A 25,031-nucleotide genomic window follows, 5' to 3' on the forward strand; every position below is an offset into this window, starting at 1 on the left:
GTCTTTGCAATCAGTCAGCAGACAAATCAGTATGCCTCCAAAGGGCAGGTCATTCCCCTTGCCTTTGTCGTAGCTCCTCGTTTTTATTTATGAGGAAACTTGGGCAGGATGCTCCCTGAGTTCTTGTGACTCCAGCAGTCCCTAAAGAACAGGCTGTCTGCCAGAGGCCTGCTGGGGCCCAGCCTTGCGTAGCCCCTGGGGAACCAGTGTGCAGTCCATGCTCTGCCCTCAAAGGGCTTTGCCCTGGTGCAGCAGACAGCAGCGAGCACGGCAGCCCTAGGAAGCCCGAGCAGAAGGGACAGTGTTAGGGCCAGCAGCCACAGCGACCCTCCATGGCAGGGTGAGGAGATGCAGGCTAGCCTGGCCTGCAGGGTGCCCCTTGTGCCATCCAGGGGCCAGGAAGTCCAGTCCAGCCCCTGCCTGTGTATGAAAGGGCCACAGCGCAGCGCAGGGCGACCTGGTTAGAGTGACACACCATTGCACCCCACACGCTGCTCTGTGCGAATCAGATGCCCCCAGGTGACCCTCACAGCAGACCCACTATAGGTGAGGAAACTGAAGCTCTGATCATGCAGGCAGAAACTGCCAGAGGAAGCCTTTAAAGCCAAGTAATCTGACTCCAAGGCTGAGGTCCCAGCCAGTGCAGCTATTTATTGTGATGCTTTGGGTGGGTCCTTTCCCGTCTTTGGGCCCGATTGGCTCTGGGGGGTTAGATGAGACCTCTGAGGATCCTGCCCGCCCTCACCAGTGACTGGTTGGTCGCAACATGGTCTTTTCCACTTGGCCACTGTGAGAGTATAACCTTGGGCCCCCTGCAGCAGTCGGGGTCAGGGCTGCTGAACCAGAATAAGCCCATTTTCCACAGATTCCCAGACCTGTGTCCAGTGAGCTTTGCGGTTCATTCAGGGTATTCCCAAAGAGGAATCCTGGGCCCTGATGATGAACTACTGAATATGAGAGTAATACCAGCATACACAGGCAGGCCAAACATGCTGCCAGTCTTGGCTTGTGGAGCAAACTGGTTCCCACCCCACCCTGCCCCTTGTCAGGTCATCAGGAAACACTATTTAAGGACTTCTTATGCTAAGTTGTTTATATACATTAGCTCTCTTAAACCTCGCTACATCTCAGAGATAGCCACCATGTTCCCCCATGTTAAAGATGAGGAAACTGAAGCTTAGACAGGTGAAGTTAGCTGCCCCAAATTCCATAGCTAATGAGGGGTGTGAGACATCATACTGCCTGCAACACCCAACAGGTGGCTTTTGTCTTAGATCCCGCTCACCACGCGGACTACACAGGCTCCTGTCAGACCGGAAATGCTGCCAGCAGGGCAGTAAGAAGCAGGCCTTTTCAGTGGGGTAGTCATTACAGAGCCCACAGTCACCCAGGACTATCCTTTGTTACCCAGGTTGCAGCTCAGGTTTAAGGGGATAAGACATACCAGGGAGAAGTGGGGTTCACCTTGGATTAGAAGTATCACACCCCAGGGCAGCCAGTAGCTTCCCCACTGCCATCAGCAGAGCTTCCAGGTCTGGGCAGGACGTGCCGGCTGAGTCCCTGCCCTTAGGAGGCCCCACAGGCAGGGACGTGCACAGTCCATGCGCTGCCTCCTAGGCCAGGTGACTTACAGTCGGGGCAGTTCTGCTGTAAGCACTGTTCTTTGAAATGGTCGACACTCCATTTTTATCTGGTTTCCAAGGGAACAGAACCAGAAAGGTAACCAAATGTTAAATTCTACAGAAGAGAGGATTTGTTACCCTTTTACTCATGCTGCCCTAGCCCCTGGGCAGGATTGAATTGAATTGAATGTCATTTATGAGAAACAAAAAGCAAAAAACCAGCCTAAACTTTTGAAACTATTTCACAAAGCCAAGCTTTCTAATAGTGACCCAGAGTCATCCAAAGAAGCTGACGGGGTCTCTGGCAGGTGAGGCCACACCGTTGACCCCAACAGGGCAGCCACCCACGCAGCGGGAAGGCACATGGGAAAGCAGGACTGAGCACAGAGGCTTCCCGAGAGCAGCTTCCCGTGCCCACCCTCATCGCCATGACAAGGAGAGACGCTGACTCTGGTGCTAAAGAGCATGAGGAAAGAAAAACCCAGGCCCTTGAGGAGAGAAAGTCCAGGCTCCACTTAGGGCTGAATCCTTTGAGAACCTCTATGCCCGGTCCCCCCCTCCCCTGTGACCACTCCCCACCTGCCAGCCACATCATGGCCTGTGTCCCTGGGCTCTGCGCTGTCTCTCTTGTCCCGGCCATTAGTCCTGAGCGGAAGTGTCCACACCACTCCTCTTTGGTGTTTTGTGGAACAACCTGGGGCCCTTCTCTGGCCTGTGGCACTGGTGGGCCCAGTAGACACACTATCTCTGCCCTCATGCCCAATGCCATGACCCCTCCTCAGAAGAAGCACAGGTGACTTGCCGCTCGTCTTTACAACCAAGGCTGAAAGCATGGAAATCATTCTGCTTGAGGGACTCCAGACACTTTCTCCTCCCTCTGTCGTCCCTCTGCTTTTTGCAGTCTCCTGTAACTTAAGGGCCCAAGTCCCCCCATCCCATCAGGGAAGCTCCACAGCTGGAAACCTGCAGGCCAAGTGAGAGAATTATGTATTTGTGCTTGGCCTGCAACAACCAAAGCCACTGAGGATGGTTCCGGGGCCAGCAGCCAGTAGGTCCCAGGGTATAGGCACCGGGCCCGAGATACCTTTGGGCTGTGGGCCGACCCTGTCAGAGGGTAGGCAGGAATCCTCCAGCCGCTGGTACGCAAGGGAGGAGTCAAGGCAGACTGGCGTGTTCCTGGGGCCAAAGGGTGAAGGCTGCCTCTATCTACACCCCACCCTCCCCTGAGTCCCGGAGTGTGCTCTCCTGGCATCCTGTCCTCTCCAGCATAAGGCTGAGCTCAGTCCCCGCCCACACCCCTCCCCTGCCCCTCAGCTGGGGTTCCTAGGCAGCTTGCTCAGACACCCATGCTTTCTGTGGTGTCAGGGATCCCAGCCACAGGCGCCACCCAGTGGACACTCTCCAGATAACGTGAGAAGAGCCCTATCTACAGCCTCCCTCTGCCCCTCATCTTTGGGCCCACCTCACATTCTTTAAATTCAAGAAGTCTTTTACCTCCAGTGCCAAGGAGGGTTGTCAGTAAGGTCACGGACATCCAGTAAGACGACTGAAGGGAGCTGCTTGTTCCACAACACTGAACTCATGTCCGCCACCACCTAGCTCCTACAAAGCCTGGGGTGCTGTAAATAACCCAGTTACACTGCAGTGCATTTCAGTATTTAAAATATCATTTTGCAAATGTATTTAGTGCTTACAATGAAAGACAGTTTTTATCCCCCCGGCCAAAAAAAGATGGAACTGATGTTCAACTCACAGAAGGTTAACAGAGCCCAGGGAAATATGTAATACAATCATTGACAGAGATTTCCAGTAAGAATGGGGAAAGATTTGGCACTCAAATCCGTTTGGGAAATTTCATGCCAAACAGCTGGTTGATAGTGAGGACCCTGGTACATGTCTCATCTGTCAGGGCACCTCTCCTGGCCTGCTGTCGGTCTCTGCCTAACTCAACATGGCTTAACAGCCTAAATCAGCCACAGCCCCCCTTGTACACTTTCTGTGAGAACAGCTCATGATGGCAGAGTCTAGAAAGGCCTGAAGAGGAGGACCCCGGAGAGCTTAGAGCTGTTACCCCGTAACTCTTGGCATGGATGCAGAGACCAGGCAGCGCTGGCTGCAGAGTCCCTCCCCAGAGCCTCACAGTACCACCTCTCAGGGCCTGGGGCCTCTTCCTTGCCCCCACACCACAGTCGCTCAGGTTCCCCACCCAAGCTTCTGCCTCAGTCCCTCAGGGAAACAAAATTTCATTAGCATCTTCAGAACGGGCTGCTCAGAAGCGGAGGTCAACCTTTGCATCTGCCCTTGGACACCACCCTCCGCCCCACACCCCACTGGAGCTTGCAGAGGCAGTGGGCAAGTGCCGCCGACATCTGCGTGAGGAAAGGCGCTGTCACAGCCCCCACCCACCCAGGAACAGATTTCTGCTAATAAAGACCGTGTATCACCTGAATCTTGGTACCTGTCGAATAGCAGGTGACAGCCCTGTCCTTCAAAAGAGATGGCAATGCTTGACCTATTTCTCAGGGCTCTTCAGGACAGGAACCATCTCTGCAGCGCTGGAACCAACTGCATTCTGATCCCCGCTCAGGGAGCCTGGGATTGGTGACTGAGGTGGGAGGTGAGGCCCAGTGTGGGCACACGGGCCTGGAGAGGCCTGGCAGAGGGAGGAAGTGTGTCTTCAGCCCCTGGATTCTAGGAGCTGTCCGGAAGGAGCCCTGCACCAAGCTGCACGGGACGTCTGTCTACATGGGGGTGGGGCGTCAAGGAGAAGTGTTCCTGACCCTCTTCACAGCCTACCTGCTGGAGGCATTGTCGACTCTCCTGAGCTCACAGAGGTGGCTGCACAGGCCCCGCCCACTTCCCATGGCCCTGGCTCCCCCTCCTGAGCCAAGCCCCTAAGTGCCCTGGGGAGCTGCTGGCCAGGGGTCAGGGGTCTGTGGGAGCTGAGGGCTGGCACCTCCCATGCTCCCCCAGGAACCATCAGGACATGAGGGTCATAGGCCTTCCTCTTCCCCCTATTCCTGTTTGCTCTGAACATCCCCACTCCAGCAGTGGTGGCCCCCAGACCCTGACTGCCTTAAGGATCCAATCTGAAAAGATGCAGGCCAGCCGTACCTGCCACAGAGACCGGAGGCTGGGTGTGTGTGGGTGAGTGGAGGGGCTGGTGTGTGCACAGCTCAGGAGCAAGGTCCCTGGCCTAGTGAGAGGTGGTGGGGGACGTACCCAAGGGCCCAGCTCTGACCCTCACTTCTGCTCCCTGGACCCAAACCAGAGGATTTGGTCTAGACAAACCTCAAATTATATGTATATATGCAAACACTGTTGTCCTGTGAGGGGCCACAGCTTCCATCAGTGTACCCATAGCATAAGAACCTCTCTCTAAACCCTCTGACCCAGCCTAACCCCTTCAGAGCCTCTGCTGGGCTCACACCAGCTTCAGAGCAGGCAAGAAGCCCAAGGGGTCCGTGACTAATCCTCAGAGCCCTGGGTTAATGCCCCAGCCTGGGGCTTCCTGAGGGAAGACAGGCCCGCTGGGGCCAATGACAGGATATGGGGGCCCCTCAGAGACCTGAGTTCTGCCTCTGCCCCTCTTGGGTCATATCGCCTCAGTCTTCCCTTCTGTGGAAATGGACCGGCAGGCGCACACGCTCTGTTCGCTGGCTCAGCTCTGCCTCCCCTCCTCCCTGTCCTAGGCCTTGGGTGGGTGGCAGGGCCCTTCCTGCTGGCCCTCTGCCCACCCTCTCTCTCTCTGGCCCTCCTCAGCCCCTGTCAATCTGTGAACCTCCCCAGAGCCTCGGCCTCCCCGAGTCCCCTGGGAGGCCCTGGGCCAGGCTGAGAGCCCAGGGCCCTGGGAGGAGCAGCCCGCGGTGAGGAATCCTAGAAGCCCCTCCAGGGCAGGCCCCTCCAGAGACTCACAGGAAGAGACCACCAAAACACAGGCGCACCCCCGACCGCCGCCATGGAGCCCCCAGGCAAGCAGCCCCTGCGGGAGCTCCCCCCAGAAGAGCCCCCGCCTGAGGACTCAGGTGCCAAGGCAGCTCCCAGCAGGCACATTCTCTTCGTGGGCCACCTGAACCCCCAGTTCTCGGTGCCAGTCCTCACCTGCCTGCTGAGAGATGCCCTGGAGCGGCTCGAACTGCCGGTGGCTCGAGAGCACATCGAGGTCGTCCGGCGGCCACGCCAGGCCTACGCGCTGGTGCAGGTGGCCACCCCCGAGGACACCCTGGCCTCCCTGCCCCGGCGCCTGCACAGGGCCTGGGGGCAGCACCAGATCATCAAGGAACTGGTGGCCCGCGGGAAGGAGCCAGTGCTGGGTGAGGGCCGGGAGCTTTCAAACCGCCGAGAGGTAAGCCAGGCTTCCCCCAGCAGGGGGCCCGCCAGCCCCAGAGCCTCCCTCGGGAGAGGCCTGGGTATGGATGGCCTTGCTTGGTGGGCGTGAGGGGTGTCTTCAAGGAACTGGGGACAAATTGGCAAATTTGGGGCTGCTATTCAAATAACCATGGTCCCAGAGGGACACTGACCCTTGGAGCTTGCCTCCAGCCTGGAAGCAGGTGAAAGCCTGAGTATCAGACCCTCCCTGCGCCTATCTACAGCCAGCAGGTGGGTCCGGTCAGGCCAGGCCCAAGCATATACAGGGGTCCTGACCTTCTCCTTGGCCGAGCTCATCCACTCAGTTGACAAGACACCTGCTCTGGGGGGCAGCGCAGCAGAGAGCAGGGCTTGACCCTGCCCTGGGGGAGCCCTGCTATGAACAGAGCCAGACCCTCCTGGGGTGGTGGAGGGGGAGGCAGCCTGGAACTGGAGGAGGACCCAGGAAGGTCCTCACTGATAACTGAGGACAGATTCCCCAGGGAGTGAAACCCAGGCTGGGGCTTAGGCAAAGGGACCGACTCAGTGGAAGGACATCCCTAGCAGAGGGATGGGGCGCATACCAGGGGCCCGGGTGTGGTGGCATTTGCAGGGTGGTTGGTGGCTGCCCAGGGTGGGGACTGACAAAATCAAGCCGGCGGGCAGGGCTGTGAGACCACAGCAGTGCCAGAAAAAGTGGGCTTTTTTGGGGGAGGAGGGAACAGTCAACTCACTTTTGAGGTGGTAGGCTGGTGGTCTTGAATTGTCCTTGAATTGAATTTTGAATTCTTGAACTGAATTTCCTTCTGGATGAAGGCTCCATGACATTTAAACTGTTGCAGAGCTAAATGGGCTTACATTTCAAGACCTGTGGCCTGATGGCACGTTTATATGACATTGAGGCAAGCTCTCGAGTCTCTGCTAAGCTTGTCTTCTCTGGGAGCTGCTGGTAGGACTGGGAGTGGCTCTCATCACCACACCCCAGCCTGCACTGAGCTTCCAGCCATGGAAGCCGCTTTTGAAGGCTGGAAGGCAGCAGGGAACCAAGGAAGGGTTTATCAGGACAGAGTGACTACGGGACTTATATCTGGGGTCAGCGAGAGAATGGATAGGACGAGGAGAGCCTGGAGGTAGGGAGTCGGTCGGTGAGACCCAGACTCAGCGGCCCTGAGCAGGCTGCCCCCGGAGCCCTCACACACAGCAGAAACCACGAAAGGGACTCAGGAAGGCCCAGGGGTGGGAGAGACTCAGGCCCGGATCAGCCAGGTTTTCAGGGAGACTAGGAAGGGGATGGGATCTTTGGGAGGCCCCCTCAATTCAGAGACCTGCAGCTGGGTCACAGGGGACCTCAGGGCGCTGAGGCATCTTCCAGAATGATCCAACCCTGTGTCTCCGAGGCCGACACAAAACCCAAGAGGGCAGAGAGCGGCTGCAGGTGTCCCAGCTCCAGCTGGAAAGGAAACCTCCTCCCCACAAGCCTCCCATGGTTCACCTGGGAAGAGGGCTGCGCACTGGCTGCTTCAAACCCTCGACCCACAGGGTTTCCCACATGGACCCCAGCACGTGGGCAGAATTAGGCCCCTCCGCCAGGGAGAGGCATCAGGATGCCCTGTGTGGGCTGGGCCCCGGGGGTGGGGTGAGGAGGGAGGTGGGGTTCTGGCCGCCTGTCCCTCCGGGTTGGCTCCTAACTCTTACCAGGAGCATACACCCTGCACTTGCCCCCACCCCACTCCAGCAGGAAGAGGACACTGGCCCCAGCCCCCAGCAAGCCAGGCCGGCCCGACCCCTTCCTACCCGGGCACTGGGCCCACAAGGAGTCTCCCCCAGCTGGCCCAGCGGCACGCGCTCAGACAGCGCCATCACGGACCAGGGCATTCTGGGCCAGGAGCGCCTCTTCCAAGGCGCCTTCCTGGGCAACGAGACGCGCAACCTGGAGTTCAAGCGCGGCGGCGGCGAGTACCTGAGCCAGGCCTTCAAGCACCACCTGCGGCGCTACGTGTGCGCCTTCCTCAACAGCGAGGGCGGCAGCCTGCTGGTGGGCGTGGAGGACAGCGGCCTGGTGCAGGGCGTCCGCTGCAGCCACCGCGACGAGGACCGCGTGCGCCTGCTGGTGGACTCCGTCCTGCAGGGCTTCAAGCCCCAGGTCTTCCCCGACGCCTACAGGCTCACCTTCATCCCCGTGGTCAGCACCTCCACCACCGACACCCTCCTCAAGGTGAGCCCTGCCCCCAGGCTGCCCGGCAGCCAGCGAGGCAAGGCCGACGCCGGGGCGGGGCTGGGGGCGTCGCACGCTGTCTGCGGTGCGGCGCCCACAGAGCTGCCGTTGCCCTTCCCAAGGTGATCCGCCTGAGCGTGCAGGCTCCCAAGGCCCAGGCCGAGCCGCAGCTCTATGAGACCGACCAGGGGGAGGTGTTCCTGCGGCGGGACGGGAGCATCCAGGGCCCGCTGTCCGTCAGCGCCATCCAGGAGTGGTGCAGGCAGGTGGGTGGCCCAGGCCGGCTGGGCGGGGAGGGGGCCCCTCAGCCATTCACCAGGCAGACCTGGGGTCGTCGGGTTTCCCACCGGTGCTCCCACGGGGAGCGATAAGCCTGCTGCATCCCAGATTCCTCTGCAGTGTAACTGGAGGAGCAGGGAGAACAGTGTCAAAGCTTTAAGACAAACCCAAGAACTGTGTACTGCACTTGGGGGAGGTCCTTAAGCTGGGAGTGAGTGCTTAAGTGAGTGCTGGATGCAGCCCCAGAGAAAAGCTTTCTCAAGAGGGGAACATCAGGTGACACAAAAACAGAAGAGGGCGAGGGCTGACAGGACAGGGCGAGAGGCTGCGGAGGGCGAGTCACCCAGGGTCTGGGAGGCTGGCAGGACTTTGCCCAAGACCCCAGGGCTGCTTGGTCCGGGGACCTGGCTTCTCCACCGACCAGGCCCAGGATGGCGCCCAGTGGCCTGGAGCAGGCACCCCCCGCCACCTCCAGGCTCTCTGGGCCTCGCCTCCTTCCCATCAGTTCAGCCTCAGGTCTCAGCCCTCATCAGCTCAGACCTGGCTTCTCCCATGTCCCCACAGAAGTGGATGGCCGAGCTGAGCAAGCTGGAGGAGAGGCTGCAGGCGCTGATGGCGGAGAAGGAACAGCTCCAGCAGCAAGTGCAGCAGCACAGGCCCGTCTCCTGCACCTGCTGCGTCTTGTGAGGGCCTAGTGCCCCACCTGGAACATGCGGGGCTTTCCTGCTTGACCCCAGGTTCCCCCCAGTAAAACCAGTCTGGGCTGCTCAGAGGTGGACAGGAACACTGCACTTCCTGGCTCCTGTGACACCGTGCATACAGGCTGGTCCCCACGTAGTGTCAGTCCTGAGCAGACCCTGGGCTGTGTAGCTAAGAAACTGCTCTTAGCATGAGCCCTCCCCCCAAATCCCACCCCAAGGGGCCTTACTTTCAGAAAGAACTGGGCCAGTGCGCTCCCTGGGCAGGGCTGGCAGGGACTGTCCTTCTCCCTGAAGCGCTCCTGTAGCTCAGGCTGGGGTCCCTGAACTCCCAACGGCTAGGCAGGGCCAGAAAAGGATTCGTCTTGGGAAAGCCCCTCTGCAGATGGCACATGGCTAAGTGCAGTTACAGAGCCGACAGACCACCCTGCAGCCCCTCCCCTGGCTTGCTGGGATTTGGGACTAAAAGCTCTTTAATAAATTACATGCACCCAGGCCAGAATGGTTCTTTCTAGAACATTTGTCTGATTGGATGCAACTTGGTCATGAGTCCCATGTCCAACCCACCTCTGTCCAAAAGACTGAGCCAGCCCTGGGCTTCTCCCCCACAGAGAGCTGTGAGGGAAGGAGCCTGGATGGTTGGGGTCCAGTCCCTCAGCTTGGAGACTGGGTGCTGTGCTTAGTTGCTCAGTCGTGTCTGACTCTGCGACCCCATGGACTGTAGGGCTCCTGCCAGGCTCCTCTGTCCATGGGGATTCTCCAGGCAAGAATACTGGGGTGGGTTGCCATGCCCTCCTCCAGGGGATCTTCCCAGCTCAGGGATAAAACCCAGGTCTCCTGCATTGCAGGCAGATTCTTTACCAGCTGAGCTGCCAGGGAAACCCTGAAGACCAGGTACCTTAAGGCAAATCTAAAGGACAATAGACAGGGCAGCTGGGGCCCTGATTCTCTCCAGCACGTGCACAGGAAAGAGACGTCTGACTTCTACTCCATGCACCCTCCAGCCACCAGAGAGGATTCCTGCTGTGGCTGTTTCCCCTGCATCTCTCCCAGCAGAGCCGGGGACTCTGCAAAGCCAATGTCTGATCATACCATGCTTAGGTTCAACGTCTTCCATCTCATCAAGAGCAAAGCACCACAGCCTTCAGGGTTGCTCCACGAAGGCAGACCCTGCCCAGATCACCAGGGATGAAGAGGAGGACAGGGAGTGGGGACAGGGAGTGGGCCCAGCTCCCTCCCCAAGAAGTCCTGGGCACTGGGCGGCCCATGCCAGGCTTGAAGGCAACCCTCCTGTGCCATCTCCACTACAGCCCTTGGCCCTGGTACCATCCTGTCTGCACAGCCGGGGTGAAAGGCTAGTGGGGCTTGGCAGGCCCCGGAAAGCCATTCTGGGGGTGCTGTTTCTAGGTTGTGTAAGCAGCCAGCACTTAACTGGCCAGTGGAGGCCCACTCAAAGCAGCGAGGGCACAGCTGGCACAGCTGACCCCGCGAGGTTTTGCAAACTGCCCACCAACTGTGTTCTCACTGTTGGGAGGGAGCTGCTGTCACCAAGAGGCATCAGAGCCTTCAGTTTGGGGACCAGCTTTTATAAAAATGACTGCAGACAGTCGGGAGGAGAGGTCGGAATTCACCCAGGCAGCCCCATTGAGTTCCCAAACCAGTATGGAGTCCTCCGTAAGTGAAGAGGCCGTGAGACTCGCAGACTGACAGAGGCAGCTGGGTTGGCCTGGGTCAGAGGGCGGTGCTCCCACACAGGCTTCTTGGCCTCCGCCCTGATGGTGGCCTTGGACTAGTGGGTGGAAGACAAGAGGGAGCCTGCTTCCTTCCTGGGTCTCCCTGATGGAGGAACCGGGCCAAATGGTGGGAAACATTTTTCTCCCAACCTCCAGCTTCTCAAACGTCAACCAGCCTGAGCCCTGGGCCTCGGCCTCAGACACACTGCAGAGCAGTCAGCTCACAACCAAGTGTGCTCGGCAGCCAGAGGGGTGGGTGGTCCCAGCGTCACCATCGTGCCTGCCGTGAGGAGCACGGATTCAGGGTCTCGAATTTCACTTTGGAGGAGAATCCAAAGGACGATGACCCGCACTCAGAAGGCCAGGGCAGAAGAGGCAGGCAGGCTGCTTCTGGTCTACACCCAGCAGAGGGACTGGCCTCCTTCATAAATACTTGAATGTCTATATGCTGAGAACCTAAATTTGAAGCCTTCTGGGGAAATTCTGGTTCCTATTAGGCTCCTCTCTTAGTTTCTAAACAAAACTATCAGATCCCCCACCTCAGGCTGCTCCCTGGGGGGAGAGCCTGGCACTGAGAGAGTTCAGGGGTCACACACAGGGCGGCATCGTGCTCCAACGGCTCCCATCTGGCCGTGACATGAACAGCATGACAGACAAGGTGTGTCTCTTGCTCTGCGTTATTTATTTCTTAAGTTAGAGTATACACCGAGTCCAGCCAGGATATAACAGGCACGCAGCTCCACCTGTCGTTACACCACATTAAGAAAATAGCTTTTCATATTGCATTCCAACCGGAAACACCATTCTGGAAGGAGACAGTCCCCTTGAGCAAAGCTGTCTACATAAGAGAGAGGTTTAGAGGGAGTGTCCCGAAAAGATCCTTTGTTCTTTGTTAAGTGACCCCTTGATGCAAGGAGTGATTCTGGAGGGGACTCGCAGCCAGAGGACAGGGATTCAACACACTCAGACTTCAGGGAGACAGAGTTCTTGTCTCATGTGATGCCAAACTGACTGTCCTGAGCAAATCCAAGCCGCGGTTGCCACAGAGAGTCCCCAGCACAGGACAGCCGGCGCTCTGTCTCTGGTTTCCCTCTTCCTCATGGCAAGGGGTGCCCATGGGTTCTGGCACCGGGTCGTGAGCACAGCTGCACTCGCCCCTCCACGCCCACTAGGCAGCATGGCACACCTCTTATAACGGCCTCAGGGGAAGGAACAGCTGCACACGCGAAGCCACAGTGATGCAGTGTGGCCACAGAAGCTCCGTGACCGAGGGCTGCCCCGGCGCCCGGCCCTCACCTGCTCGGCCCCAACGTCCTGCCTCTCACCCGAGGCTCGAGGACCGCAGAGGAGAGCGCGGGACATCCAGCAGCACACCGTGCGGGAGCTGGTACACACGGCAGGACATCAAGTCACGGTCTCCCCGGATCCCTTCCCCCATAATAAAATAATCTTAATAAAAACATAATTTAAAGGAAGTGTCAAAAGCTGAGTGTAAAATCAAAGCTGTAAACTCCTGAAGTCCAAAGGCTCTCTTCAAGAATTATCCCTGTTTAAAAAAAAAAAAAATTGAGCAATTAGTTATAGGATGCATGTTAAATAGAAAAGTGATTTGTTGTCAGCTGCTGTGGTAAACTGCCTGGTTTCCATTGAGGACCAGTATTAGGAGCCTAACTTGAATCACGAGAAGCTAAATTTGGGATTCCTACAGAAGCACATGGACTCCACCTCTGCCCCAACACAAGCAGTGTTTTGCACCACGCCAGTCTCCTCACGGTGCCACTCACAGGGGATCTCCACTTGGGGAGGCAGTTAAAAACTCCATGTAACAGACCAAGTATCTGCCTCTGTACCGTTACAAAGGTTCCTTTCTTTCCAGGGCAGTTACTTAGACTATCAGATTACCTACAGCAAACTATCTGGTGAAGATTAATGAATACATGAGTGCTAAATGCTCACCTGGCAGAGAAGGCAACCAACTACCCCTCACCCCCACCCCCGATTCGGACCTCCTTCTCACGCCTGACCAGGTGGCTACGGTCATCACAGGCCAAGCGGCTGCTCAGCACGACCGCGTGCCCAAGAGACCACACTGCCAGTGGAGAGGTCCACTGGTGGGGAAGGTAAGGTGTGCAGGATTTGGGGAGGCCGCCTTCCCATGCCTGGGGCAGGACCTCAGCTTCCCTGTGGTAGGACCCCCCGCACACCCCTGGTTCTCCTTTAGACCCCCCAGACACCCGGCTGACACCCCAGCCCCCTTCTGAGCAGGTATTTCTGCCGAGCATCCACGCAGTTAACTTCATGGGATTTTAGACAATTCTCGGCAGCTGCCCACGGCTACTACACTTTATAAACTTTCCAACTGGTCACAAAAGACAAACATTCCAAGTTTGTCCAATAACTGCTCTGATTTTAATGGACTTCCAGAATAAGCAAGCAACACAAAAGTGTTGTATGTATTGGTTTTAAAGCACTTTCTGGTGAAAACTTGAGGGTCTGCAGAAATGACAGCATGTTGTCACGCCTGGCACCTCCTTCAAGATCTCCAAGTTTATGGCTACATGAAATAACATGGCTCTAAGAATCCAGTTCCCCCAGGTTAGGTCAGATTGGCACCTGAAAGCAGCAATCAGCAAGACAACAATTGCCCTGTGCCTGGTCTCACCCCAGCAGGGTCCCCAGAGCAGGCTGGGTAGATGTATCCTAACTGTGGGGGCCGGGTCCTCAGCCATTTGATGCCCACCGTGACCTGACCACTTACATCCTCTGGCAGATACAGTCTTTCAACAGTGAACTTTCATGATGCTCTTACGATTCTGGTGTCACCACCATTTAAAAGAAAACAAGTTTCAAAGTATCACTTACGTTACCATCAGTCATGGTTTATTGAAGGAAACTTCAGTTCAGTGATTTCAGAGTCAGGGGAGCTGCTTCCACTTCTGTCACTGTAGGTGTCCCTGTAGAATTCAGATGGTTTATTCATCGGCTTCCACCAAACACTCGCTTTACTTCCCTGATTCTGCAGCCACCACGGCACCCACAAAGGGATGCTTGCTCACAGCAGAAATCAAAGACATTATATATTTAGCAGAAAGCTGCAGAGGGATTTTCTTCTTGTTATGAAAGATATACATTCGCTTTATATCTCAGTCATGATGGTTAAGGACCCACCAAGACAGGGTTGTGCCCAACCAACACAGCAGTGGCACATGAAATCCCCCCGGGCTGTGGCCGAGGCAACCCCTCAACCTCCCCGTGAAAAAAACACAGTTCCCCACAGGCCACAGGGCCGAGATGGGATTCTGGAGCCCAGGTGCTGCAGAGGGGGGACATGGCCTCCATGCCGGGGGGCAAGGCCAGGGGTGGCACAAAAGCAGCCTGAGAAAACCCCAGGGAAGAAGAGGATGCATGTGTGTCAGAGTGAGAAGTAGGGTCCCAGCAAGGCTCCCCAGTCCTGTGGCTTTGCTCATCACCGATGGCGTGGGGACGGCTCTCTGTAAGCAATCAGTGACCTCCCAAGGGACTAGGGGAGCGCGACCTCACCTGGGCGAGAGCCTGCAGCCTTTCTGGAGGTAATGCGGGAGCCTTCCCACAGAGGCTAGGAGGAGACCAAAGTACGGTGGGGAAGGCTTGATAGGTCTGGACAGAAACTCAGGGTGATACTGCACTCCGACGAAAAAGGGATGATCTGAAACACAAGTGCAGAAGAGCCAGCTTCACCGTGTGTCCACAGAACGTGTGGAAGATGGAAAAAAATCTTGAATGATCCATGTTTCTGCAGACCCTAAAATGATCTGAAAACAACTTATCTGGAGCCTGGGTCGAGGCAATCACAAAGCACAGGAGATGTGATGCCCTCCACCTGCAGACGAAGGTGACCCCTCCTCTCCAGGTTCTGCCACCCCGATCCTCACCCCCACACCCCAGCTCCCTGACTGGAACAGGATTGAGTCCTGCAGGTCACGTGAGATTAGACTCCGGTACCAAGTCCGAGCTCTCATTCTGGAGAACGAGGACCTGAAGCCAGAGGTCAAGCAGCTGCCTAAGGAAGGTCTTGGTGGGAGGCTGAGTCCCCCAGGGCTCCAGAACCTTGTCCCCAAGAGCCCTCCCCTCCCCAGGTGGCACGGCTGCCTGATCTGGTGAGGTCAAGGGCAACAATTTATATTACTGTGTCTTTCCCACACGCCAAGAAAACCTAAGTTTCCCACTAAACACAACGGCCCGAGCAAGCACCTTCCAACTCCACAATTTCCATTCTCTCTCCTTCAACATCTTGGCCAACGAACTTCAAGCCTTGCTCCTCCAAACACTTTTTCAAGACTGGATTCACCTGTGAAGCATGAAGAACAGTTTTGCTGGGCTCTCAGCTGTGTTTCCAGAGTAACAGAAAGGAGAAAATGTCAAAGGTCACAGAGCTCACATCCTCACCTCAAACCTGTGGCGGTGCCTCTCCTCCAGGTAATCTGGATCTCCGTAGAGTTTCCCTGGGAAAAAACCCACGTGACATGAAGGACCCTGATTTCACAAAGGCGTCTATTCACACCACATCCTGCCGCCCAGGTTACCTATTCTCATCTACACGGCCAGGCCCTTTGAAGGTTATTTCTGTGACTTTGCTGCCAATCCCCACTGCCCACTCTAGCAGCACAATCCAGATGAATTCTTGGGCTTTTGATTCTTTGCAACCAAGAAAAACTAACAGAAACGGACTTTCACCACCATCCCTCACACGTGACTACAGAGACACCAGGGTTAAGTCAGAGCCACTAAGGTCAGCCAGCGCCTGCTGTTCCCCGGGAACAAGAGTGACATTTGCCAACAGGTGGATTCCCAGAGCCAAGTGAGACCCCCAAACCACAGGACCTTAGAGCCAGAGGACTGGATGACCACCTACTCAAGTGACTCAAATTACGCTGCCTCCAAACCCCGGACAGATGTATAGGTGCTCTGCCAACAATGGCAGAGTTTTCCCAGTGGAAGAAAAAGCAAATCCAATCCAGTAATTCTTAAGTATCTTAAATTTCCCCTAAATCTTTAGCATATGTTAGTTATTGCTGTTGTTTGTCACTAAGTCATGTCCGACTCTGCAACCCCACGTAGCCAGCCAGGCTCCTCTGTCCATGGGATTTTCCAGGCAAGAATACTGGAGTGGGTTGCCATTTCCTTCTCCAAGGGATCCTCCCGACCCAGGGACTGAACCCACATCTCTTGCACTGGTAGGCACATCCTTTACCACTGGGCCACCAGGGAAGCTCATGTTATGTTAGTACGTCTAGAATAAAGTCTATTTAGGTTGAACCAGGTGAAACTGCCATTTCTGTAAGACAACTGCTCGACATCTGCCATTTAAGTGCTCAACATCAGCAGTTTTATCCACTTTGACCTAATAAGACAGGAAAGTAAGACTGCCATGGATTTCCCCTAAGCGACTCATTCTGGCGAGTGATCCACACCCAAAGTTCCCCCAGATCCCCAGCTGTACTGCCTGTGACCTCTGAGCATGGTGCAACTTAGGCTATGTCACTGGGAAAGAAGTAAAGAACTTCCGAAGTAAGAACAAAGCTGTAAATGCCGGGCTGGCTGTAGCACCGGGACGTGCATCCGGCAGGCTGGGCCGGAGGGAGGCCGCTCTTACTCATGACGGAGTTCTTGGTCTGGAACAGAGTTCTCCTCTTGCCCAGCCGCATGGTTCCACCCATCTGGCCAGGGTTGTGTTCCGGCATGTCTATGACCTGGAGATGTTCCAAAAACAAACATGTGCTACCAAACCCTGCCTCAGTTAGGAGACAGACCGCCCGCACTGAGTGAAGAGAGCCTGCGAGGAGGTCCAGCCTTTCCTTAGAAGAGATTATTGTCAGAGGAAAATGTCTCCTGATGGCCATTCTTAAACCTTTTCCAGGTGAGTGTTTCACCCTTCAGCCTGTCCTCCTGAGTCGCAGGACTGGACATTGCTGACCCCTGCCCTGGCCATTCCTGCCCTGGTACTTTGGACCCCAAGGGCCTGTTCTAATAAAGACTGACACAGTAGCGTGGATACGAGACCAGACATGTTATCATACGTCTCCTTCACTAGACTGACAGCTGCTCGAAGGAAAGGGATGCTCTTATAGGGCTGGCCAGGAACCGGGAGGAGCTTGGCGAATGTCTGCGGGACTCAGGACCTTTTCTGGGCTCCCCCACCTCCCCGAGGTTCCACGTCTCAAAACCTTTGCTCTTTTCTCCCTGAGATCTGATTATCAGCAAAGTTCAATTTCAGGTCGACAAAACACATGCTAATGCTGTTTAAGTACCCTGAGGTTAAGAGTCTTGTCCATCCTGTTTATCACAACATCCTTGATATCAAACAGGCCCGTCACGCCTGGGCTGGGGATTCGGTGATGAATGAAGGCACTGTCTGCCCTCCATGAGCCACATTCCTCTGATGGGAGATTTAACACGAGGAATGCCGGCCTCCTGGGGCTTGGGCCCAAGTCAAACAATCAGTCCTAAGTTCCAGCAGTTCTTTACTAAGGCGGCCATCTTCCAGGGTTGCTGGGGATTAAGTGACACAAAGAAGTGAGCAAGTGCCTGGTACGTAATAAGTGCCCAATAAGTGTTTCATGTCGATATTGTTCTAGAGTGTTCCTGAGAATTACTTAATCAGGAACCCCTACTGCCACCCCCAGCTGGCTGAAGTGGCACCTGTCTTAAAAACTTCCTGTGGCTAACTGGGAAGAGCAGTGAGAAACCACATGATGAAAACAGGAAGTTCTTCCTTCCTAGCTGGGACATCTGCAAGCCCAGGTGCTCAGGGTTCTCCAGAATGAACCCAGTGGTCTCATTTCCCATCTCTGGCCCTCAATCACACTCATAACATCCCTTCCACACCCTTCCAGATGCTCCAGACACAGGACTCACCACGGGATGATTGGTGTTGGGGTCAAACTCTGTAGAATTGGCATCTGAAAAACCAAAATACTTTTGTTACAAAAATAGTTACAACCAAACGGATTATTTAACAGTTTCATTCCTAAGCTCTAAGTCACAAATTCCCTCCTCAGCTTATTCAGTGACGAGAACCAAAACCAGGGATAACATTTTCAAGACACAAGGCACTCAGCAGACAAAGGTGAATTGTTCCCATTTTATCTGTAACTCTCTGGGAAGTCAAGCTGTACAAAATGGTGAAATCAAATCAATGGCATAACCTGATCATCTTTACTTAGATAGTACATCCTTTTGATGGCTCTTAGACTGTCTCTCTTTTTCCACCTTTTGTTTCAGACTGTATCTCTCTCCCAGTATCTCTCCTTGATGTGCAAATACAGTTTCTTCTACGTTTCTTTCATCCTCAGCATCTTACACATTGTACTACCCAACTGCCCGACTCAAGAGCTAAATCAAAAATTAACTAATTTCAAAACCCAAATATCCTTTCTGTCCTTTACTGAATTTACCATCTGACTATCAGGGAAAGCACTGAAGACTAAAATAGAAAGAACCCGGCACCCAGCACTGTCTGCCTGCTTGCTCTTTCCGTGCATCATGTGAGGTTTCATCCCCCTCCGGGGCCTAACCTGGGGCCAGGTCTCAGATGCAGGGAAGCTCATCTCCAGGTCACCCACCCACCTGGGGACCCCAGTGGGTGCCGCAGCAGGAGGTGATGGCTGTGCAGGGCTCAGGGCGCCTGAGGGCCACCTCAAGTGGCAGGTGGTAGGACAGAGCTCAGAAGCCAGCACCAGGGCCGTGCTACCTACAGAACTGAGCTGCTGCCTCCTCAGGTTCCTGTGAAAACCTGTGACATGACCTAACAGCGAGCTGGCCCCTGGGAACCCCTCGTATTTGGTAAAGCCAGGCTGGGTTCTATTCCTCAGGTAACTTTGCTGAGTCTGCTTAGAACATATATGGGTCCGGTGGCCGCGATGGGGTCACCGTGCCCCAGGATTCACACCACGTGTGGTCCCCTCCCCCCTCCAACGATGGCTCAGCCATGGGACACCTGGTAAGGGCCTACACTGCGGGCTTGTCATTTCGGGAGCCAGGTGGTCGCCACGCCCTGAGGACGCTCGGCTGAACTGGTGGACAATGAGACTGTCCCTCTGCCTCTGCCAGGCAGAGGTGAGAGTGGGGCAGGCTGAGTTCAGACACACCACACACTGAGCAGAAAACCACACACTGAGTCCACTCAGACCACAGAACACTGAGAAACAGGAAACCACCGCTGGAAGCCACTGAGCTGCTGGTGGTCTAGAAGCTGCAGTACAGTCAGTGGGCACCGAGCCAACACTGGCGAGTGTTTCCTATTGCCAGGCACTGTGCTGGGACCATTTACAGGTATCATTTCATTCAGCTCCTACGACCAAGTGAAGCGGGTTACCACTACTACCTCCATTTTACGGAAGAGACAGAGGTTCAAAAAGGCTAAGATCACCCACAGTGATAAAGGGACTTCCCTGGTAACCCAGTGGTTAAGGCTCCACACTCCCAGTGCAGGGGGCCCTGGTTTGATCCCTGGTCAGGGAACTAGATCCCACACACCGCAACTAAAGATCCCGCTTGCGGCAACTAAGACCCGGAGGGCGTGCATGACTGCTCAGTCCTGTCCAACTCTCTTGCAACCCCATGGACTGTAGCCCCCAAGGCTCCTCTGTCCATGGGATTTTCCAGGCAAGAATACTCGAGTGGGTTGCCATTTCCTCCTCCAGGGTATCTTCCTGACCCAGGGATCAAATCTGCATCTCCCGCATTGGCAGGTGGGTTCTTTACCACTGAGTCACCTGGGAATTCCCTAAGACCTGGAGCAGCCAAATAAATTAAAAAAAAAAAAAAGAAAGGCAAAATTTGAGGCCAGGTCTAATCAACTCCAGAGCCCAAGTTCATAATATTTGCATAGGCTCACACTGGCCAGAGTTAGTTTCCTTGCCGTGCACCAGTTCAAGGTCCACAGCCATGGTGATGGGAGTGTGGGCATCTCCAGAGAAAGGCGCAAGGGCAGAGGCAGGCGGCTCACCATGCTCCCTCCTCCAGTGGCTAGTGGTTCCCCTGGAGGAGGGCAGAGTGTTTTCTGTTGATACATTCAGCCATTTCCCTTCGCTGTGGCTGTGAGATACTGGGAAACCAAGCCTGGCCTCCAGGGCCCCCACCGCCCAACACGCACCAGTAACATTCCAGTGAGAATTTAACACATTTTTAAGTAGACACTTACCTTGCCATCCCAGCACATTTCTTGAAAATTCAACCACTGCCAACTGCATTCCTAAGCACACACCTTCCAGATGGAGGGAAAGCAAATGAAACTTCATTGAAAAGGGAGTCCCCACATTTCCAACCCGCCTACATGGACTCGGCATCCTGACTGTTCACAGAATTCCAATGACAAACTCTCATAATTTTCTGCTATAAACATGCAACCCCCTGCTATGTTTTATCTGTAACAGATTTCAAACATGGGGTTTAAGTGTATAGGAAGATTTCAGGTTTTAGAGTCATGTGATCTTAGAAATAAATAATATTCTCTTCAGTACTTTAAAATTCAAGTTTTCTTATCCTCTCTCATTAAGTTCCCACTTAAAATGGATCATGCTGAATATGACTGAAATTTACAGCCCCAGGAAGCATCCAAAATCACTCTGCCCAATCAGACAGCTGGTGTTCCAAATAAGGATATGAAACCCAGTCTCACATGTCCTGCCAAACAGCTGGTTTCAGTAAATGGACAAGATTTCCTAATTGCTATTTCATTCTCTCAGAAGTCCATAACAATGACATGGAGCTCAAGTTTAAAAGGTTCATTTTAAAAAGGAGTTTAAATTTCTCAAAAACAGAACCCAAAGGCTTCTTCTGCTTGAGCTGCTATCTGGAGAGATAGCATTTATGTTTGACTTTGATAATCTCTGTTTATTTACAGGCTCACGGGGCATTTTTTCTTATCTTTCCTACTCCTTACCCAGAAAAGGCTTCTTCTGTTTCCGAGCCCAGGAGATGGCTTGGATTTTTCCTTCAGTCCCTCGTACACCAAATCCTCCTGGAACCAGCACGCCACTGTGCAAGAGAGCACACCACAGGCAGCCCCTTTCCACCAAGTCCAGCTCCCAGAAACCACCCGAGGAGTCACTTCCAAGACACTGACGCTCCAAAGTCACTCCAGCTCTGAGGACTGTGATTTCAATCCTGCCCATGACTTGTAGAAACACTATGGACTTGGAAAATGCACAGAAAAGCATCCACTCTCCTTCTTAGTAACATCAAGAAAATGCTTATAACCAGGGAAAAAAGATGGCATACGTAACTGTAATACCATTACTGCACAGTATTTGGCCCAGGCAGGGATTCTTCCCTAAGTCTGCAATCTTTTTGTTTTTGTTTACCCCTTAGGTCCCCCAAGTAGGAAGGGGGCCTTTCCTGGTCAGTCAGAGCCACACTAACCATAGCTGTATGGCTCTGTAACATTCAACGTATCTAGGGAACCAGAAATTCTTACTGATTTGTTTACTGTTATATTAGATAATAGCTGCCAGGGGCAAAAAAAAAAACAAACCTATTTATGAAATCTTACTGATGAATCCTCATCAAATGGTCTGAAGGAAAAACCTTTTATAAGCCTCATCCAGAGAATCCCCTGCTGATCTAGTGGTTAGGATTTAGCACTTCCACTGCTGTGGCCTGGGTTCAACCCTTGGCTGGGGAACTGAGCTCCTATAAGACTTGAGGCACCAGAGGGGATTTGTCTCATCTAAAGATGCATACAGTAAATATTATCAGTGAACTTAGAACTAGTTTGCTTCATATTAATTAAACTAATAAGCTGTGGAACTTCCTTGGTGGTCCCGTGGTTAACACTTCACCTTCCAATGCAGGGGGTACAGGTTTGATCCCTGGTCAGGGAGCCAAGATCCCCACGTGCCTTGTGGCCAAAACACCAAAACATATAAACAGCCATATTGTAACAGATTCCACAAACACTTTAAAATGGTCCACATCAAAAATATCTTTTTAAAAAATTGATAAGCTCTATTTTTGTGAGGCTTCAGTCCTCCAGGGTGTAGCCTTTTCAATAATTAAAAGACATTTAAACAATCAGATTATCTACCACCACAGGAGAGCACACACTGCATTCATTAAGACACACCTCGAACCCCTGAAAGCAAAGGTAGAGAGTTCTGCTTACTGAGCGCTACAGAGCTTCTGCCAGGCCTCGTGGTAGCGCACTGGCTCCTCCTGCAAGGTGCTGGGCTCCAGGTCCGTGGAATCTACGTACTGGGGGCGGTCAGAGTGGACAGAAAAGAAGCAGGCTCGTGACTCCTGAGCACGTGCTTTCCTGATCTCTAAACAATATGAACAGCACTCCATCTTTCTTAACTTTAAAATAAAGTTTAAAAATAACCTTCATGTATTCATACTAATCTTTTAAAGATAAACTTTAGCATCTTTCTTATATTTTAGAATATGAGTTTCCTTCTCAAATCATTAAGCTTTGGCTCTCCATCTATACTCGGTCGACTGGTGCAGACCCTGAAGTGTCTCCTCTGTTTAAGACATCTCCCCCAGTCCATCTCCCCTCCCAGCGAGCTTCTCATTCTCCTCAATTGTGCTGAAGTATAACTTATATACAATGAAACACAAGCATTTTAAGTGTGGACTTGCATGAGTTTTGTTCCCTGCAAAGGAGTGACCCCCAGCTTGATTAAGATCTAGAAAGTTCCCCACGATTCCATCTGCCCCCCTGTAAACAACGTCCTTCCTGCCTCCTGCTCCAGACAATCCTGGCTCTGTGTTCTGTCACCACTGGGTCTGCCTCCTCTAGAACTTCAGATAGATGAAACTATGCACTGGGTAGCCTTCCATTTCTCAGATTCATCGTGGTGTGGTGTATCACCACGGACTTGATTCCTTTCTACTACTGGGTACTTTTCTACTGCAGGAATACACCACATGATAATGTTTATCCACCGACTCATCCTGGACATTCGGGCTGTTGCCAGATTTTAGCTGTTATGACTAACTGGTCCGTTTGTATAAAAATACATTCTTTCGGTGGACATGTTTTCACTTTTCTTGAGTAAATATCTAGGAGCAGGATGGCTGGGTCACACAGAAGGCGTGTGTTTACCTTCATGTGAAACCACCAGACTCTTTTCTTGAGCAACTGCACCAGTTTACATTCCCACGTCCTCACCGACACGCTTAGCCACTTAGGTGGGTGCGTGTTGGTACCTCACTGAGACTTAATTTGCATTTATCTTCCTGACAACTAAAGGCATTAAGCCTCTTTTCATGTATATCACGTGTGTCTTCTATGGAAGTGTCTGTTCAAATCTTCTGCCCACTTTTTTATTACATTGCTCATCTTCCTGCTCCTTCCTGCCCAATACCCTGCGGTGACTTCCCTGAACCTGGGGGCAAAATCCAAGAGTGGCCCAGTTGATACATTTCATGACTAGGCCCTCGCCAGCCTCTCTCCAGACACCCTCCAATTCACACTTTTCCCATCCACTGAGCTCCCAACCATCCAACACCTCCAAGTCCTTGGATAAATGCTATCTGCTCTTGGGAATGCCCTTCCCTGTGACCTTATCTATCTTCCCAGACCTTCCCACAGACCCCTCCTCACATGTCTACCAAGGCAGGATCTCCCCTCTTCTGCATGTTCCCTTCAAACCTGAGAGACCTCACTGACTCAGACACCCTTCTCAGCCTCCACAATCTAACACATGATGGGCACAGGGTACTTCCAAGGGGATAAAATGAATCAATGACTGAAAAAACTAGTGAAAAAATAAGGTTAGGCAAGGTAAAGAGATCCCACAATTCTTAAAGCACATAGAACAGCTCTTCCTCTAGGAACCTGCTCACCAGCTGAAAGCAGCTTCACTTTCATCCTGAGATACCGGTGGAAAGCAGGAGACCGACCCCACCGCCAAGGGCAAGGTCAGCTCCCCAGGGCCGTCAGCTCTGTGCCTAGTCAGCCCCTCCGCACTGAGCTCCAACTTCACTTCTAATTTCCGACCCCTCCTGAAAAGTTCTATGTGGGAGATACTTTGCTGGGGAAAAAAAGTATAAAGGGACAAGTGGAAGGTTTTCAGGAAGAGCTGACCCATATAGTACTTCCTCTACCCTAGACACAGTCCCAAGCACTTCACATGATCTCACTCAATTCTTATAAAAAGAACTCTGTGACAAAGGCACGATCACTAATCCTTTTCAAAGATGGGGAAACCAGGACTTCCTTGGTGGTCCAGTGGTTAAGAATCCACCTTGCCATTCAGGGGACACAGGTTCGATCCCTGGTCAGGTAACTAACATCCCACGTGCCTCAAAGCAGCTAAGCCTGCACACCCCAAATAGAAAGTTTGCGCACCATAAGGAGGATCCTGCGTGATGCAACTAAGACCTAATGCAGACAAAAAAAAAAAAAATATATATATATATATATATATTTTTTTTTTAAATAAAGATGGCGAAACTAAGGCCCAAAGAGAGCTAAGTAACCTGCCCAGGGTCACAGAGACTCTGCGACTTTGCTGCTAGGCTCTGGAAGCCCTGCCCTGAACCTTGCTTGACCCTCTGCCACCTCTAGGAGATGGGCAGCGGCTGTGCCCTGACATGCCAGCAGCTCAGCTTCTGCCTGGCTTGTACCAGAGAACATGGTGAGCACTGTTCACCAGGCACTGCCCATGCTCCAGGCACCAGCTGGGTGAGTGCAGACAAGTTACTGAGAAACCTCCTGGCTCCACGGGGTGGACACTGGACAGATGCCAGCAACTATGCCACATGCTTGGCCACTAGGACTCCTCACCACTGGAGTCACCTGACGTTCAGATCCAGGTGTCCATCCTCTTGGCTTCTACTCTGACCACATCTCCCCGTATTTCCTAAAAATGCTCTACTGTTCTCTCCCAGCCAGAAGTCAACCACAGATCTTTTTGATTTCTAAAAAGAAATTCTGAGCTCCAAAAATACAAAGCAGGTGTCCATGCCACACCACACTGCACCTGTGCCCCCCGCTCACCTTGATTTCCAGTTTGTGGTTGATGGCCAGTGCAGAATGCTCCAGAGCTTTAATGACAGAAGCGTACGAGTCTGAGAACTTGGTGTATTTTCCCACGAGGGCAATAGAACAGGTCTCCAGCAAGCGATCATATCTATCACACAAAGGTCAAGA

The 25,031-nt window shown here is 53.4% G+C and overlaps 2 protein-coding genes across 4 annotated transcripts in view; one reads left to right on the forward strand and one right to left on the reverse strand.

The window, feature by feature from the left end:
• Positions 1-147: 147 nt before the first annotated feature.
• SLFNL1 (schlafen like 1) lies at positions 148-9,371 on the forward strand. 2 transcript variants are annotated; one of them, XM_025288987.3, is made up of 4 exons: positions 148-5,967; positions 7,705-8,184; positions 8,307-8,450; positions 9,028-9,371. In XM_025288987.3, the coding sequence occupies exons 1-4, from the start codon at positions 5,581-5,583 to the stop codon at positions 9,148-9,150; spliced, it is 1,134 nt and encodes a 377-aa protein (XP_025144772.3). In that variant the 5' UTR covers positions 148-5,580; the 3' UTR covers positions 9,151-9,371. The 2 variants fall into 2 exon arrangements, with proteins under 2 accessions (XP_025144772.3, XP_044801113.2); XM_044945178.2 differs by lacking the exon at positions 8,307-8,450.
• A 2,186-nt stretch (positions 9,372-11,557) lies between these two features.
• CTPS1 (CTP synthase 1) overlaps positions 11,558-25,031 on the reverse strand; it is a 34,785-nt gene continuing 21,311 nt past the window's right edge. For both annotated transcript variants that reach the window (XM_025288984.3, XM_025288986.3), the window contains 11 exons: positions 24,879-25,011; positions 22,038-22,126; positions 20,817-20,911; positions 20,076-20,138; positions 17,789-17,832; positions 16,527-16,623; positions 15,320-15,375; positions 15,125-15,221; positions 14,435-14,579; positions 13,757-13,848; positions 11,558-12,440 (listed from right to left, as the gene is read on the reverse strand). In XM_025288984.3, the coding sequence (XP_025144769.1) occupies positions 13,764-13,848; positions 14,435-14,579; positions 15,125-15,221; positions 15,320-15,375; positions 16,527-16,623; positions 17,789-17,832; positions 20,076-20,138; positions 20,817-20,911; positions 22,038-22,126; positions 24,879-25,011 (904 nt within the window). In that variant the 3' untranslated portion in view covers positions 11,558-12,440; positions 13,757-13,763. The remainder of the gene's footprint in view (positions 12,441-13,756; positions 13,849-14,434; positions 14,580-15,124; positions 15,222-15,319; positions 15,376-16,526; positions 16,624-17,788; positions 17,833-20,075; positions 20,139-20,816; positions 20,912-22,037; positions 22,127-24,878; positions 25,012-25,031) is intronic.

The sequence above is a fragment of the Bubalus bubalis genome, chromosome 6, assembly GCF_019923935.1.
Source record: "Bubalus bubalis isolate 160015118507 breed Murrah chromosome 6, NDDB_SH_1, whole genome shotgun sequence".
NCBI lineage: Eukaryota > Metazoa > Chordata > Mammalia > Artiodactyla > Bovidae > Bubalus > Bubalus bubalis.

Excerpts from the sequence above, each read along its gene's own strand:
- SLFNL1 (XM_025288987.3), top strand. The coding sequence starts at position 5,581 with ATGGAGCCCCCAGGCAAGCAGCCCCTGCGGGAGCTCCCCCCAGAAGAG. Across the intron at positions 5,968-7,704 it reads AGCTTTCAAACCGCCGAGAG|CAGGAAGAGGACACTGGCCC; the intron begins GTAAGCCAGGCT and ends ACCCCACTCCAG. Across the intron at positions 8,185-8,306 it reads CCACCGACACCCTCCTCAAG|GTGATCCGCCTGAGCGTGCA; the intron begins GTGAGCCCTGCC and ends GCCCTTCCCAAG.